The following is an 18,576-nucleotide window of genomic DNA, read 5'->3' as shown; positions in this document are numbered from 1 at the left end:
TTTCAATTCTAAGTTTCTATAATAAAAAGGTCTCAAAAAATGTCACATCTAACTTTTTCTGCTACAGTGAAAAACTCTAAAAAAATATTACTTTTCAACTCGAATTAAAAATTCAAATTTACGAAATGAACGAGGCCATAATATTTTCATTCACAAAAAATTAAATTAATTCATTTATTATAATATTTCCTCTTACATAAATTCATTTTTAAATCCAAATTTTAAACTCATCATCACCACCCACCTTTAAAAACAAATGGCTTGTTCTTTTGAGTGAAAAACTCAAAAAAATGCAACTCTAGTTATAACTTTATTCGAGTTCATGTTCTTTTAAGTTTAAACTCGAGTTCAAACTCGAATTTAGGACTAAAACTCGAGTTCAAGTTTCCCTTTCAACTCGAGTTCAGAAACTCGAACTCAAATTAATGAATAATATTTTTTCTATTCTTAAAAATGCTATAACTTTTTCGTTTTAATTCTGATTGAGATGATTTTTTTTCTATGCGTTGACAACGAAAAGACGAATAAAACCCAATCCATATACCCTATTAAAATTTTTTATCAGCATTGAGTCTTTATTAAAATACTATTTAAATACAAATTCAAGTTTTGACTCACTCAAACACAAACTCAAAAAGATTCTTATCTCAAACCATAACTCAAATGTATACAACCAAACACAAACTCAAGTTATAAGTTCAACTCAAATTATAACTCAAATTCAATTCAAGAATTATACTCAAGTTAAACTTCAAAAGAACAAGCTCAAAATAAATATAAATAATTCAAATGTAACCAGGCGAAGAGTTTTCCCATATGACGAAACTACCCCTGGCCCCTTCACTGCCAGCCGTCACCGCCACCACCACCCACCTCTGCCAAAAAAAAAAAAAAAATAGAGTATAACTTTGTTCCCATTATAACAAAAATCGCTTCCCTTTGATTTCCACTTCAAACGTATCACAAATAGTCAACAGCCTTTGACGCTCGTCTTCTCTTCTCTTCCTGAACTTACACAGCCTCTTCAATGGCGTCCTTACAATCCTCTTTCTCCTCAATTTCCGCTATCCGTTCTTGTTGCTCGTCGTCGTCTTCTTCCTTGACGCCGACCACCACCTCCCTCACCATGTTGCCGGAGACCGACCGGAGAAGCCCCGGCGTCGGCCAGAGATTGGCCTGCCGAGCCATGGTCCAGCAGACCGTACAGGGTGCCCCCGCGGCCTACGCCAAGGAAATGGAGAGGCTGTCTGCTAAAGAATCGCTTCTTCTCGCGGTTAGTCTCAAATTTTGAATTTTTCGCTTAATTGTGTGTTGAATTCCATAATGACTGCCTATTTTTAGCTTTAAATTTGGATTTTTATAATGAATTTTGTCTCTTGAGTCTTTAATTTCATAGTGTCTATTTTGTTACTCTCAAAGTGTACATTTTTCCGCTTAATTGCGTGTCGAATTCCATAATGGCTACCTATTTTAGCTTCAAATTGGGATTTTTTTAATGTTATTTTGTGAATCTTAATTGCTTTTCTTTAATTTTACTCATGCGATTGATCTGATAATGACTGCTATATTTTCTCTTAAATTTCTACCAAAAATTTAATAGTGAAATCAGGATTTTTCCTTTATTGCTTGCTTCCCCTGTGAGTGACGCATTATAGCTTGAAATCAGGATTTTTTTTTTCATTTACAAAATGGTTAATTCTCGCCGTGAAACTCAGTTTGCTATTTCGTCTTAATCATTTGTTTCGTTCGATTTATAACTTGGTATTTCAGCTTGAGATTAGGATTTTTTTTTCTTAATCACTTCCACTGATTTTTTTTAAGGACTTTCAGTGATTTTAATGCACTACTTTTACTTAATTTTGTGTTCTATTTTGGTAATGACTACTCGTTTTAGCTTTGAAATTGAATTTTTCTTCTTAATCGCTCCCTCCCCCCCCCCCCCCCCTTTAACGCCCCATTTCAATTTTTTTTTTAAGCTAATTGTGTCTTTCACTTGATAATGACTAGTAGTTTTTGCTTGAAATTGGTTTTTTAGGGGGTGAATGATTTAATTCTTATGCTATTTTGGTTTTCAATGATTAAGAAATCTGAATTTATGAGCATGTTTTGATTTCAGTTTAAAGATGCTGGGGGTTTTGAGGCGTTAGTATCTGGAAAGACAACTGATATGCACATGATTGACGTCAATGAGAGAATAACTGGGCTTGAGCGGCTCAATCCGACACCTCGTCCAACGACGTAAGCGTTTATTTAAGCACAGAGGATTTTGAGCAAGCTTCTTGTTGTGTTGGATATTCACTTGTTTGTTCAGCTACTCAGGTCGCCCTTCTTAGAAGGTCGGTGGAATTTTGAGTGGTTCGGGTCTAGAAGCCCTGGTTTATTTGCTGCCAGATTCATATTTGAGTGAGTTATTTATGTGTATATATTTCTTCCTCTTGGTTATATGGGAACCATGGCTGGTTGAAATGTTGCCGTTTCCATTGGATTGGACTGTAGTAGAAATCGGCTAATTGTGTTCTTGTCCCCGAAATGTTGCAGGAGATTTCCCCCGAACTTAGCTAACTTGTCAAAAATGGATGTAGTGATCAAGGATGCATATGCAAATATTACAGCAAACACGAGACTTTTGAACTCGGTATTGAACTTTATGCTTTGAATGTTATGTTCTCTTATTATATCGATGCTGAATAATTGCTATGCTTAAAAGGTTTGGCTATGCTCTGTCAGTCTGTTTGATAGAACAAATGATGTCTGCTTGCTACACACACTCAATGTTTTAGTTTTTAGTTCCTATTCTTCAATATTTACATGTGGTTTATCAGGCCCTTTTCATGCAGATAATTGTAAGAACGATTCTTGGAGCATTTAAAATTTAAAACAACGAATGAAAAAACTTTGTTCTTATAGTAATGATGTCTCTGCGAAATCTTTTGACCAAAATCACTTCATCCCACCTTTGTTTTTATGCTTGCCACGTGCTTCTCAATGTAGATAGAGTGCAGGTTTATTCTTTCAACTAAATTGTCTGTCGAAGGGCCACTTCGAATGAAAGAGGAATATGTTGAAGGGGTTCTTGAGACTCCAAAGGTGATTGAAGAAACAGTACCTGATCAGCTAAAAGGTGCACTTGGTCAGGCAGCTAGCACAATACAACAACTTCCCATACCTGTTAGGGATGCTTTCTCTAGTGGGCTTAAATTTCCCCTAAGTAAGAAATATTATGGTTTTGTTGACCATTTCCTATATTCTTATTTGATTTGGTGCCTTTGTTTTCAATCACTGTCTCCATAGGTTGTCCAAAGGTGTCTGCGTGGATGTTGCTACTTTGTTCCTAATATTGATTCATTTCGACCCTCAGTATCTTAGGCATTCATCATGATACTTTTTGCTATTAATACTATTCTTATAGATGCAGAACATTACTATTAGATATTGGTTTCGACCCTCAGTATCTTTGCCATTCAGCATGATAGTTTTTGCTATAGTACTATTCTTGTAGATGCAAAACATTACTACTAGGTATTGGAAATTTCCAAGGCGCTTGATGGTGATATATTTTCACTCACCTTTGGTCGCATATGATCCATTGTGTACGATAGATTTTGAAATAAGTGATTGTATAAGGGGTGTGTGTATCATCTATACACACACATGCACACATGTAAATATACATATGTTGCATGATTTTTATGTTGCAAGTGCATGTATCGCAATCAAGTAATAAAGTGTGAATAAAAGTGTCGATCCCACGAGGATTGAGTCACCGATAATAAAATGTATGATAAGGCCTTGGTGTTTGGGAACAAGTTCACGAAAGAGTAAATTCAAGAATCAAAAGAATCAAAGATGAATTAACGAAGGAACTTTATTGACGGACAAATTCTATACAAAGATAGGCAGAACTTCGAGGGTCTGCTTCCTCCCCTTGCTTGGAATGATTCCAAGACTTTTCTACTTCCAGATTATTTCCCCCCCTCCCTCTCCATTCGGCTTACCTCCTCTTTTATACAATTTCCTTCCTTTCCTTTTCCCCTGCCAGCTAACCAGAAAACCTACTACTAACACTAAGAGTTCCCACTTAAGGCTAAAATAACTCTCCCACGATCAAGCCCTGCCCCTTCCTAAGTCTTTGCTCTTCCTAATGTACACTTGCCTGAGTAAAGGCTTATCAATGTACAAGTCACCCCAAACACCAAATTTGATAAAAAAAAAAAAAAAAAAATCAACTAACTACAATTCAATAAACTGATTGGGCAGAATGGCAGCAATGAAAATGCAAGCAAAAAGTAGTAAAAATAATGAGAATGCAGCTATAGATCTTAATTCAGTGATTAAATGGGCTAGGACTATTGATTTCACCTCAGTTGTACTTGTAAGTCATGCCTTAAAATGATGTAGGAATGCTACAACATTTCTATTCTTGTTGACTGAAACTCAATTTTTTTGCATAAAATTCTTCCAAATTAATTATGACTTAAATTCTTTAAACTATTTCCAACATATGCGTATGTGAATCTAGTTCTCAGAATACAGATCTCAGCACTGGTTCCATTTAGTTATGCAAGATGAATAATATATTCCTATACCATTTACAAATCAACAAACTTAAACAAGCATATTGAACTTGCATCATTCATGTTAGATTCAACTCAAATTAACCTTTCTAGTATTAATCTAAGTCTTGTATTCAATTGATGGCCAATCAAAAATAGAAATAAGCATTAAGTACACGTAGATGAACAAGAATAAAAACTCAAGCAATTAAAAAATTAACCATCATTCTTACAACCTTGGTTCCATCAATAATCTTAGCAAGAAATACTTAGCTCATGGCTGAAAGTACAAAATCCATATTCTCAATATATTCCATTATTCAGCAAATATCTCAATGATAAGATCTTGGTAGATTCAAGGACAATCGGTAAGAAAATATTGGAAAAGATGGAAATCAAGAACAACTTTATTGATTATAGCAGAATGAAACACTGATATGCGGATCTTCGAGGGTCTGCTGCCTCCCCTACTTGGATTACTCCAAGATTTTCCCAGAAACAAATAACAAACTTTTTCCTAACCTCCTTTCCTCCTTCTCCCTTTTATACATTCACTTATTCACTAACTACTAGAAACTAACAATCTTCCTTAGCAAGCTTAACTAACAATCTTCCTTAGCAAGCTTGAGGACAATCTTTCCTAACAAGCTTTCTAATTCCTCTTATTTTTCCTAATATACACTTGCCTGAGTAAAGGCTTATCACTCAATTAAAAAGAAAAGTACAAATAGGATAAAAGATAACAGAGAGGGATAGAAGAAATTTCAGCTGCTTGAGAGCTTGAATCACTTGGAGGATGTTTGGTTTATGTATTCAGAATCATAATTCAGAACCATTCTCGTTTTACGTGTATTTTTTGTGAGAAAAAAACACTGTAGAGAACTATGAATCATGATTCAGAATCAGGGACGAATATAGGAAACAAACGCCACCTTGATTTCTTCTTTTTCTTCTTCAGGTGGCCTCCAATTAGCTTACTCTCCTTCTTGTTCTTTCTTTGGTACTTTTTTTCTTTTTGTCCTTCCTCTCCTATTTTTGTTGTTGCGGCTGCTATCTTCTAAAAATGGGTGTACTTCTTGCTAGGGCAACAAAGGATGCTGAGGTGGCCACTAGTGAGTGATTGGGTCCACATGACTGTGCACAGCCTCATCCTTTTGTGAACTTTTGTCCTTTTCCTTTGCAAAAATGTGTGCTGACATCATCCCCAGCTGCTGCAGCTACTAGATTTTACTGCAGCATTTTCCAGCATTTCTATAGTTTACACCAACACAGCAAAGACCATAACTCAGCCCTTTTTTTGACTCAACTTTCTTCAAAATCACCTCAGAAGTAGCACATATACAGATTTTAACATGACCGATCACCAAACCCAGAAATTGAAGACGAAAACAAAGAAAACAATGCAAATCTACCTTCGGTTGAGCAAACTCTAGGCTTAAAGATGCCTAAGATTACTCTAATTCTAGAGTTATCAACATACATATGTGTGTGTTGTGTGTGTGGATGCATGCATGCATGCATGCATACATAGATGCATGCATGCATCTATATATGTATGTATGTATGCATGCATGTGTGTGTGCACGTGTGTGTAGACATAGATACAGTTCGATTCTCAGTAGATGCTAGTCAAGCGTTCTTTTCTTGTATTTTGCTTTTTAGGCTCACTTGTTTATCACTTTGAATTCGTCCTAAGCATTTGATATATGTATGCAGGTGGAACTTTCCAGAGACTATTTATGATCTCTTATCTTGATGACGAGATACTTGTACGTATACTAACCAAATACTCTTTCCAAACTCGTCGTAACAATTAACATGATACTTATTCATCTGTTGTTTTAATTAGGTTAAACTTATAACTGATGTTGCTTAGGGATGACATGCAGACATAATTTTCTTGCTCCCTTAATTATATAAAGTTCAGTGAAGCTAAAACAGTTGTTAGTTAGAGTTTCAGTAAAAGATTTGCTTGATTGTCCTTGACTCCTTGGTATTGTGATGGCCCCCCTAGACCTCCACTACGTTTCACTTACGCCAGGAGGAGGCCCAAAGGCAGTTGAGGTGATGTGGCAGAAAAAGGTGTTGAGGGAAATGGTGAGGTGGAGGCTAACATGGAAGGAGCAAGCAAAGCTGGAGGAGTTGTTGCAGAGAGGGCGTAATAAGCCCAGATCGAGAGAGAGAGAGAGAGAGATCGAGAGAGAGAGAGAGAGAGAGAGAGGGGAGAGTAGAAACGGTTAGTGAGGAAGAGAGGAATAAAACCAGAGGGATATAGGCTGGAGGGGTATCGAAGTTGTAATTGAGTTGTCTTAGACGAGCTACTGCTCTAGGGAGTGCAAGGGGTTGCTCGAACACCCCCATATCTCTTGTATTTCTTCTTTCAGTTTCTCTTAATTCAGCTTTAATCAAATTCCATTCCATTGACTTGCATTACTGTGTGAAATTGCTACTCAATAGATCTGGTCTTATCAAAGTGGTATTAGAGCAAGATTTATGGGATGGCACCGACGAAGAAAGTGGACGAGATAGCGGAGGAGGTACGTGAGGAAGTCCAGCGCGATCTGGAAGCAATGAAGGGAGAGCTGCAGGAGGCGTTTTGGGAGGATTTGAAGAAGATTCCGAAGTTGGAGAAGAGCATGGAGATGGTGATCGAGAAGTTGGAAGAACTCCTGAGACAGCGGGATGCGTCCACACTGGGACCATCGGCTTCGGCCAGGGAGCTTCCTTCGGTCCCAATGATGACACCGGGCGGACTGAACGGACGGGGTGGAGGACCATTCGAAGTCCGAGGACGCCAGGACGCGACAGGCCGTGGCGGTGCGAATTGAGGAGAATGGCGGACGCGGCGGGTGGAGGTGCCGGTGTTCGATGGGGAGGATCCCGACGGGTGGATTTTCCGAGCGGAGAGGTACTTCGCCCTCAACCGCAGCTCTGAGGGGGAGAAGCTAGAAGTGGCGGTGGTCAGCATGGAAGGAGAGGCGCTGGCGTGGTTGCAGTGGGAGGATGGCCGGAGAGCAATCCGTGACTGGGGGGACCTTAAACGGATGATCCTGGATCGGTTTAGGCCAACACAAGAGGGAAGTTTACACGAGAAGTTCCTCGCACTTCGGCAAGAAACCCCCGTGCGGGAGTATTGTCGGCAGTTCAAAGTTCTGGCGGCGCCGCTAGCGGGAATTCCAGAGCAGGTCTTGGAGGGGAATTTCATTAAAGGGCTGAAGCCAGACGTACGGGTTGAAATCAGGATGCTCAAACCAACTGGGCTGGGCCGGATTATGGAGTTGGCCCAAAGAGTGGAAGATATGAATTTACAACTTAAGTCCACTAGGGGACCAATGGGCTCACAAGGACCATGGCCAGAAACTCTCTTGCTCCTCCAGCTGCAGCAACACGTTACGGGCCTACTGTCCAGCCACGTTACACACAACCGACTGAGAAGCAGGTGGGTGCTCTGTCACCTCCTTTCCGCCGCCTCATAGATGCCGAGCTACAAGCAAAGAGGGATAAAGGGTTGTGCTATCGCTGTGATGGTAAGTATTCATTGGGTCATCGTTGTCCCAACAAGGAGCTGTAAGTCCTGGTGGTCTGTGGCGAGGAGGATGACGGCGAGAAGACCAGTGAGCCCGGAGCGGAAGCGTGGGAGGATGCATTGGCTGAAGAGCTCGTGGAGCTGTCGTTGAATTCAGTGGTGGGATTGACTGCACCACGAACGATGAAACTCAAGGGGCGGATTAAGGGGATTGAGGTGGTAATCCTAATCGATAGTGGAGCTAGCCACAACTTAATCTCCACAGAACTGGTGAAAAGATTGGATTTGGGACTGGATACCACTGGCGGGTATGGGGTGGTGATGGGAACTGGCCTCACGGTCAAGGGAAAAGGCGTGTGCCGAGGAGTATATCGGTGCAGGATGTCGAAATCGTGGAAGACTTCCTTCCTTTAGAACTGGGCAGCGCGGACGTGATCCTCAGAATGCAGTGGTTAGAGACGCTTGGGGCGGTGGCGGTTTTAATTGGAGAGCCCTCTCGATGAAGTTTAAGATTGGTGAGACACCGGTGGTTGTACAGGGGGGTCCAGGCCTTTGTAAGTCCCCTGTTTCCCTGAAAAGTATGTTATGGGCACTGAAGCATGAGGGGCAGGGCTTCTGGGTAGAATTGGGAATGATTTTGGCCGAGGGTGAACGTGGGGTGGGAAGGGACAGACCAGGTTTCATCCGACCTGCAAGCTGTGTTGCAGAAACATGGCGTTGTTTTTCAAGTGTCGTCCGACCTTCCCCCGCCGCGGTCACGGGATCACTGCATCCCATTGAAGGCCGGGACCTCACCAATTAATGTCCGGTCGTATAGGTACCCGCAAGCACAAAAAGACGAGATTGAGACACTAGTGGGGGAGATGCTTGCCGCGGGCATCATACAGCCTAGCGTCAGCCCGTTTTCTAGCCCAGTCCTCCTCGTTAAAAAGAAAGACGGAAGTTGGCGGTTTTGCGTTGATTATTGATCCTTGAATCGCGAGACTATTCCGGATCGTTTTCCTATACCAGTGATAGATGAGCTCCTCGACGAATTGCATGGCGCCTCCATCTTCTCGAAGATTGACTTGAAATCGGGCTACCACCAAATTAGAGTGCGCAGCGAGGATGTGCCGAAAATGGCGTTCCGCACCCACGAGGGGGCATTACGAGTTTTTGGTCATGCCCCTTGGGCTCACCAATGCTCCAGCGACTTTCCAGTCTCTCATGAACGAGGTATTTCGCACTTTCTCCGGAAATTTGTGTTGGTGTTTTTCGATGATAACTTGGTGTATAGCCAATCCCTGGAAGAGCACGCCCTGCACCTGGACAAGGTATCCAAGCATCACCTGTATGCAAACGCCAAGAAGTGCTGCTTCGGGCAGACAACTTTGGAGTACCTGGGCCATATCATCTCTGACGAAGGGGTGGCCGCAGATAAAGCTAAGATCGCTGCCATGCTGAGTTGGCAGGTGCCTACTAACCTTCGGGAGCTCAGGGTGTTCTTTGGCTTAACTGGTTACTACTGGAAATTTGTTAGGGGATATGGAGCAATGGCTTGGCTGCTAACAAATCTCCTCAAAAAAGACAGCTTCCTTTGGTCAGAGGAAGCCGCAGAGGCTTTCCAAAAGCTCAAGACGACCATGACCACTGTACCGGTACTAGCACTACCCGACTTCACTCGCGAGTTTGTGATTGAGACGGATGCATCAGGCGTAGGGATTGGAGCGGTTTTGATGCAAGACCAACGCCCCATCGCCTTCTTCAGCCAAGCACTCTCTAGCACTTCTCGCCTAAAGTCAGTATATGAACAGGAGCTTATGGCTGTTGTGCTGGCAGTTTAGAAGTGGCGTCCATATCTTCTAGGCAGGCATTTCATTATTCGCACCGACCAAAAGAGCCTGAAATTCTTGCTAGATCAGCGGGTAGTCAATGAGAACCATCAGCATTGGCTGTCCAAGTTGTTGGGTTTTGACTTTGAGATTCACTATCGCCCTGGTCTGGAGAATAAGGCAGCGGACGCACTCTCGTGCCTGCCCTAAGCAGTGGAACTCCAGCTCCTTTCGGCCCCCATTGAGCTTGATCTAGAGGAGCTCACACGCCAAACCGCTTCGGATGACAAGCTCTAATGGATGGTTGAAGACCTCATGGCCGACTCAGCGTCACATCTGGGTTTTTCCTTGCAGCAAGGTCGCCTCATGAGAGAGGGACGGATAGTACTCTCACGTGATTCAAGTTTAGTGGCTGGATTGTTAAGCACGTACCATGATGGGGTGGCAGGGGGCCACTCGGGCGTGCTCAAAACATACCGATGCTTGGCGGCCGATTGGTATTGGTTTGGCATGAAGCGGGACGTGGAGACTTACGTCGCGAAGTGCAGAGTGTGCCAATAGCACAAGTACGACACCTTAGCCCCCGGGGGATTGTTACAGCCCCTTCCCCTACCCGACAGAGTGTGGGACGACCTCTTGATGGACTTCATTGAAGGGCTGCCCAAATCAGAGGGGTACGAGGCCATTCTTGTCGTGGTTGACCGCCTGAGCAAGTATGCTCACTTCATCCCGCTCAAACACCCTTTCACTGCCACAACAGTGGCAGCTGAGTTCCTTCGCGGGGTGGTCTGGTTGCATGGAATCCCCCGTTCTATTGTGTCTGATCGTGATAGGATTTTTCTCAGCAAATTTTGGACATAATTGTTCAAACAGCAAGGTTCAATGCTAGCCCGGAGCACAGCCTATCATCCCCAAACGGATGGGCAGACCGAAGTGGTGAATAGGTGCCTTGAGACGTATTTGTGGTGTTTCTCATCCGACACGCCTCGCCAGTGGTCAAAGTAGCTTCCTTGGGCAGAGTATTGGTACAATACCTCATTCCATACCGCCACCCACATGACTCCCTTCCGGGCACTTTACGGTCGTGACCCCCCTGGTGCGTTACGGTCTCGGGTTCTCCCCTGTGGCCACTGTCGACCAGCAACTGGCGGATCGCGACGCCACCTTAGACCTCCTGAAGCAACTGCTGTTGCGCGCTCAACAAAAGATGAAGCTTCGGGCAGATGGTTCTCGCCGTGAGGTTTCCTTTGAGGTGGGCGACTTGGTGTACCTCAAACTTCGGCCCTATCAGCAGAAATCGCTGGCGCAACGTCGGAATGAGAAGCTCGCGCCTCGCTTCTACGGACCATATGCTGTCCTGGCCAAGATAGGCCGCGTTGCTTACCGGCTGCGGCTACCTGTTTCTGCGGCCATCCACCCTATCTTCCATGTTTTCCCAGTTACGCCGGGCAGTAGGGGCTAGCATTACGAATGCTGCTCTTCCGCCCCAGCTCACCCCTGATATGGTACTCCAAGTTCAGCCAGCTGCACTGCGGGGCGTTCGCCAAGCCTCTCGTGGGTCTACAACGGAGTTAGAAGTCCTTTTTCACTGGGAGCACCTGCCAGATCATGAGGACATCTGGCAGAGTTTCAACCGCATTCACGCAGCATTTCTAGATTTTCACCTTGCAGACAAGGTGCATCTTTGGGCCGGGGGTATTGATGGGCCACCTAGACCTCCACTACGTTTCACTTACGCTAGGAGGAGGCCCAAAGGCAATCGAGGTGATGTGGCAGAAAAAGGTGTTGAGGGAAATGGTGAGGTGGAGGCTGACATGGAATGAGCAAGCAAAGCTGGAGAAGGAGTTGCTGCAGAAAGGGTGTAATAAGCCCAGATCGAGAGAGAGAGAGAGACCTCGGGAGAGGGGAGAGTAGAAACGGTTAGTGAGGAAGAGAAGAATAAAACCAGAGGGAAATAGGCTGGAGGGGTATCGAAGTTGTAATTGAGTTGTCTTAGACGAGCTATTGCTCTAGGGAGTGCAAGGGGTCGCTCGAACACCCCCATATCTCTTGTATTTCTTCTTTCAGTGCAGTTTCTCTTAATTCAACTTTAATCAAATTCCATTGACTTGCATTACTGTGTGAAATTGCTACTCGATAGATCTGGTCTTATGATATTGAAAATAGTTCCAAGTAATCCAAACCTTTGTGGAGAAACAAATATATTGTTCATCTAGAATGCATGGTGAATAAATACATTATTGCTTACGCAGCCTCGGCCCATGATGCACGCATTTGTCTAATGATCTTGGCTCATACTGGAGTTGATGAAAGAAAGTATATGTCCCATTCTCCTTTAGAGATAGTATTAGAAATTTAAATGAAGTTATCGAATGGATATAGTCTTAATGATAAGGTCTAGTATGTTATACCTCAATATGAAAATTATAGATTCTTAACTAATTTGTATTACGATGTAAAAAATAGGATTATTATCACCAGTGTCCCTTGAACTTTAGAGTCATTCCCAATTTACCTCATGAACTTTAAAAACTCTCACATTGCCCCCTAAACTTTGAATTGTTCCCACTTAACCGCTTCTATTGTAATTTTTGTTAAAAACAAGTAGATAAAAAGAGAGTAATGTAGTCATGTGGTCTTTCTATTTGAAATTCTATTAAAATCAAACAGATAAAAATGACATAGCTTCACTTAACCCCTCTTTTTCTATCTGATTTTAACAGATATTCTTACAAAAGGGCTTCAATGGGACAATTCAAAATTTATGGGGCAAAATGAGAGCTTTCATACTTTAGGGGGCAAAGTGGGAATGACTCTAAAATTTAGGGGAGATTAATCCTAAAAAATAAATCTGACCTAGCAGGCCATTGTTTTCAGGATTTTTAATCCCTTGTTATCCGCAACCATATGCATTGGGTGTGTGACTTCAAACATGTAAAACTACTCTTGAGCCATTTAGCTCAGCACCTTTGTCTAGTATTACGGCTGTGTGATTATGGCTTATATTTAGCTCAAGGTTACTATTCGCCTGTATGCTTGCAAAGAATTTTAGCTTAACCTACTATTGTTCGTTAGGACTTGAAACATTACAGTTTCTAAATTTGAAGAGCACCGAAATTTCATGTAGCAGGTTTTTTCGTTATTATTTTTGGAATCTTTACTTTTTGATGGTTATTTATATTCTTCATGTCTCGTGATTAGTCACAAGCTGGGATATGGAAATACCCATACTAAACAAGATGAGCCGAAAACGGACTACTGGCGATGGTCTTATTTCATAACTATGTTTTCCCCTCATGAATGGATTTTATGACGTGACATTATGCTTAGTAGATATAGGTGCTTAATAAAGATATACAGGGATGACGAGACACATTTTCCTAGACTTGAAAAATTCTTAGCCAACATTTTCATGTTGGTTTTTTGCAGATAATAAGAGATACCAGTGGAGTCCCTGAGGTCCTCACAAGGCTAGATGCACCCTCATCTCCCTTGGCAGAGTCCATTACAGAGTATGAAAGCTAATGACTCTTTCATGTATGAAACTGATTTTTCCCCCTCTTCAATTAGAATTCAAATTCTCATTTGATCTCTCTCGTTTTCTTCCTTCCCCTTGTTATCTTCGCCTGTATTCTGAATACTTGAAAAAAAAACTAAAAAATAAGAATGAGAAAAATCTTCGATACTTCATAAATCATTCGAACTTTCCGTGTTTGTGTAGTGCAAGTCAATTGACTGGAACGATAAATTTAGAAGACTTGATTTATTTGACAATAATCCAATTCTCACCTAATATTTTAGGTTGTATTGTTTTCCTACTTTTAATAAGCAAGTGGTTAACTAGATAGATGCAAAATATATTAAAGATATTAAACATGGGTCCGTAGTTAGTAATATGAACACAATTGACTTTGGTGCCATGGTATTTGACTGAAATTTTCTTTGCTGTCTCTCCGCATCCCAACCTTGCCTCTTATATCACCTAGAGAGCCGCCTTTTTTCTTCTTTACTTTGTTCTATTTGAAAATGCATTTTTTTTTTTTTACTTTTTGTGTACTTTGATTTTTATTTATTCATTTTTTTATTGGAGTTTTTCTTTCTTTTTGGTGAAAATGGGCGGCGGAAAGAAATTTCTATTTGAGAAAATTACATATTATATCTCTTTAAATACCTAATTTATTAAAAGTATTTTTTTAAAAAAACTCTATCTTATAATTAATTCTAATCTAAAAGTAAATAAAAAAATTCAAGAGGTATTTTTTAAAAGTGCCCTTGCTATTTCGTCATGTTTGTATCATTTGTTTGTATCATTGTATGTAGTCTTACCATTGGCCCATTGAAGAACTCCTTTGCTCTCTCTCTCTTCTCCGTTGAGTCTTCATTTTCACTGTTGTCACAGATTTGACAAATTGTGAGCTTTTGCATCGTCATCCCAGCACGCCCAGTACTTGAAATTTACTTGTCAGAATTTCCAACAGCTGGCTAATTTTATCGACGGAAATCTCTAGAGTAAAAAAAAAAAAAACACAAGAAAAATGTATTGTTTTACTTTGTCAATCATTATTTTCATGGTGACTAGGAAATGTATCCTTTTACCTAAGAGATCTTACGGAGAACCACATCTCATAGTCTCATAGTGGCTTAAAATCTCTTAATTTCATTTTTCATGCGGTCCCAGGCCTCGACAAAAGGCTCGAGCCTATCTTTAAGGGTCTTTGAAGAAAGGGCTAAACGGCTAGAGTCCGTAAAAATGCGCTCTCAGGAGTGGTCCTGAGTGCGCCTCTTTTACAGATTGCAACTTTTGAGAAGATTGGTTACGTCTGTCCTACAGTAGCTTTTAGACAGGTTATAGCTTTGTTGCCCTTTGAATTTGAACCATTTCTCCATTGAAGGATGTCGTATGTCCCCGTAAGATGTCGTATGTCTTGCAGTTTACCATGTAGTAGTAATATGCTTTTGTTGTCACCTGTCTGGTGCGCCTAGTACATAATTAGTGGTGATGACTGGTTTAAGTGCCAAAAAATAATTGGTTATGTATGCAATGCCTCACAAAATTTGTGCCGAATAAAAAATAACTTAAAAGAAATTATAGTTGTGCACACGCACGCTTGCCAAATTCAGCTCCGTTTGAACACACGGATTAAGTAAACAGGTGGATATGAAAATATAAGCCTAATTTGCACAAAAATTATTATAGCTTGAAGCATGCGTATAGTTTTCCAAGGCAGCAATATTTGTGTAAATCATAATGAATACAATACTTTTTGTGTGGAAAAAATATAAGCATAATGTACACAAATACGATATGGGTGAAATTTTTTTCTTTGAAATTGATACGAGTGAATAATTAAAAACGGACGGCACCAAGCGTAATTTACACGCTAACATTCTTGGTTAGAGTCCTCCATTTTTTGTTTTGTTTTGTTTTTGTTTTTTGTTTACTGTAGTTACGGATGAAAGACATGACACCAACACGTATGTAATGTTCTAATTATTAATAATATAAAAGAAAGAAAGAAACATGTTGCAATATTGATACTATGAATCTGATCAATTTTACATCCTATTTTAAGTTTCAGCTGTGGAAGGCCAATGTTTTTCGTGCATCTTTTCAGTTTAATATTACAATTTGCAAATAAAGTTTCTCCAAAAAGTTGTTGACTAGTAATATGCCTTGTTTCCACGTTAAATATATAAATTGTAAAATGCCTTGTTTCCACGCCAAATTTGTTATATATTGTTAACCCTCAGCTGCAAACTTGCGTATATCTTATGAAATAGTAAACTATAACCTAGATTAAATAAATGCAGTTATATTTTTATCAATTATATGATTTACATCTTCTTTGTGATAGCAGTCAAATAGATTTCCTGTCACCACAAACATGAAAATCCAAAAAGAAATATTTGTTGCATCCTTGACAAAATTGCTGATATGATTTTCAAACTAACAAACGACCAACGCATTTTTTAAGTTGGTTCACAAATCATAATGTATATTATCAGCAAGTGAGAAAAAAAATAAGTTTGAGAAATCATAATTATATTTATTTGGATGAATAATCAATCCTGTTAATGCATAATCTCCATTTTATACTGCCCTATGAGGTTCTCATGTCAATTTATTTGCCAACTAGGCAGAACTTGAACCAAAAATAAATTGATTTATTACAATTCTTTATATATAAAATATTTCAAGTTGTATATTTAAAGAAATATGTTAGTGAGAAGTACTAGCTAAACTTGGAAAGATGAATCTGATATTAATGATTTCCACGAGATGTGCTTGTTAAATAAACAGATGTTTATATAAACGCTAACAACATGACAAGTGGAAGACGACTTCTGTAATACAACAAATGATGATTGAATATTTAAAAATAGTACACAATTAATTATTAACTCTTGCAAGTAAAGCAATACAATTTCCATTGGCTAATTAGTTTTTTGCACGTTCTTGTTTTGTTTGCCAACTCTTCAGAACTAGAGTCTAGAAAGAGAGAGACCAGCGTGTACAAGGGACAAATTCAGAGCCACATCCAGAAGAAAGAAACAAATTAAAAACCCTAATAAGAAAACTGAATCCCTCACAAAAATAAATAAATAAATAAACTGAATTAAATAAACAAATTAACAACAAACATAATTTGGGGTATTGCGACAATATTATCTCTGTAAATAATCAAGGAAAAGAAGTATTTGTAAAAATTCAACGCTTAATATTGACAGATGAAAATCATATCAGAATCACATTAGAACATTAGTTAATCACAACGGCCGGATTAACGATTCCATAGAATGTAGAACCAATGCATCCAAATATCCTCTTAAAACCCCATAGAAAGTATACTTGATCAGAGCCCTCAAATTTTCTTCTTTTTGTGTTGGAAAAAAAAAAGAAAAGAAAAGAAAAGAAAAAGTGAAACCATAGTTAGATATAGATCGTACGTAATAGTACTAAGCAAGTTGAGGTCCTCCAAACCCAAATTGCACATGAGAATTAGAAGCCTCCAAAGGATTAATCAAAGAAGGAAACAAAGGGAATTCATGATTAAGCTCCTCAATAAACCCTTCCAAATCTGCAAACCTCTCCAAGAACCCACCTGAATTAATATTCTGATCATGACCATTAATCCACGTATTCCCATGTTCTTTTTCTGCTTCTTGATCTTCTTCCTTAATCCTTTGTTCTCTCACAATATGATCAAGACCTAGCAATCCAATTTCCGTCGTATCTGCTCTTTTAGCCAAAGGCTTGCTTGGGAAGGTTTTGTTTTTGGGATCATGATCATCATCTTGATCTTCTCCTCTTGTGGGAATGCTTCTGATTTGCTTTATCTTCTTGCCGTCTTTCTCGGTCGGCTTCCCAGTGAGTCTTTGCACCAGCTCGCGGAAGTTTGCGACGTCGGTCTTGATGATCTCCGGCGCAAATATGTGAATTATCCGAATCTTGGGCTTGGCTTTTGATATCGTGTGTGAAGCTTTGTGAATCGCCAGTGATGGTGGTGGTGAAGTTGAGAGGTGGGCACAAGTTTGTTTCTTGGTCATTGCCTCCATTGGAGAGTTATAACTAGATTTATAGGGTTTTGGAGGGATGTGAGGAAGTTGGTGTGTCTGTTTTAGATGGGGAATGTAAATAGCATATATAGGAGAAGGAGAAAGCTAATTATATAACATTATAAGAGATTGTTTGATTGGAAGGGTTTATAAAATGAGAAAAATTAATATATATATATGTATGTATATATATATATATATGTATATATATATGTATGTATATATATATGTATATATATATATGTATACATGTATGTCTATGGGAGAGCAAGGATTGGATGAATATCCTAGTCTGACAAAATGCAAGAGTCAATAAAGTAAATGAAACTCAATGGTCCCCCACTAGTTCCCATTTTGTGGATTTTTATTTTTATATATTTTGTATCTACTCTTCTATCCTAATCTCACGTGATTAGAAAATACCTAAACATCCTCTTTTCTTTAACTTCTCTAACTATTTTGTTTAGTAGCTTCCTCATTAAAAGAAAATACTTTGTTTAGTTGCTTAATTTTCTTGCCCTCTCTAGCAAATGCTTGTGCTTAGGATAGAATTTAGGGATTAGCTTTATTTTAAATCCTGACACAATTAGTAAAATTTCAAACCTAGATAAACCTAATGACACAAGGGCAAAACAGTAAATTCCCTATACGTCAAAATCTTGTGGCGTTAGAGGTGAAACAGAATTAAAGCTACAAGTGATTTCGACATAGCCATGTATCATCATGCTACCCAATACTATTGTAATATTCAGTTATACAGGCATGTTTTGAGGGGCAATTTGGTAATCAAGCAAAAAGATATATATATATATATATATATTTTTTTTTTTTTGCCTTCTCATAAGTGACATTCCACTACTAACTATTACACGAATCCGCGTAGTTGGAGTGAACCAATGTCATGGTTTGGTTTGCATAAACGACAGCCGTACACAATCCGCGTTACAGGTCCAAAAGAAACATATACCAAATATTATATATATAATAATTTTATATTTCTTTCCTTTTTATGTGTTAAGAACCTTCATGTTCTTGCGATTTTACTCTCTCCCAAAGTCCGAGATTTATGCTACAATATACACAAGTAAACTAATTGTTGGGATTTTTTAAATATAACACATAAGAATTT

General features: G+C 39.7%; 2 protein-coding genes across 2 annotated transcripts; one reads left to right on the top strand and one right to left on the bottom strand.

Moving 5' to 3' along the window:
* Positions 1 to 918: 918 nt before the first annotated feature.
* LOC21391285 (probable plastid-lipid-associated protein 13, chloroplastic) lies at positions 919 to 13,592 on the top strand. The gene is made up of 7 exons (XM_024171582.1): positions 919 to 1,273; positions 2,117 to 2,238; positions 2,320 to 2,403; positions 2,539 to 2,635; positions 2,992 to 3,208; positions 6,270 to 6,322; positions 13,320 to 13,592. Exons 1-7 carry the CDS (start codon positions 1,028 to 1,030, stop codon positions 13,413 to 13,415), a joined length of 915 nt encoding a protein of 304 aa, XP_024027350.1. The 5' UTR covers positions 919 to 1,027; the 3' UTR covers positions 13,416 to 13,592.
* A 3,035-nt stretch (positions 13,593 to 16,627) lies between these two features.
* LOC21391284 (VQ motif-containing protein 17) lies at positions 16,628 to 17,551 on the bottom strand. The gene has a single exon (XM_010107155.2). The coding sequence runs from the start codon at positions 17,445 to 17,447 to the stop codon at positions 16,848 to 16,850; it is 600 nt and encodes a 199-aa protein (XP_010105457.1). The 5' UTR covers positions 17,448 to 17,551; the 3' UTR covers positions 16,628 to 16,847.
* Positions 17,552 to 18,576: the final 1,025 nt, after the last annotated feature.

The sequence above is a fragment of the Morus notabilis genome, unplaced genomic scaffold, assembly GCF_000414095.1.
Source record: "Morus notabilis unplaced genomic scaffold, ASM41409v2 Scaffold662, whole genome shotgun sequence".
NCBI classification, from domain to species: Eukaryota; Viridiplantae; Streptophyta; class Magnoliopsida; order Rosales; family Moraceae; genus Morus; species Morus notabilis.
Note: the sequence above shows the minus strand (reverse complement) of the source record. Positions and strands in the feature narration are given on the sequence as shown.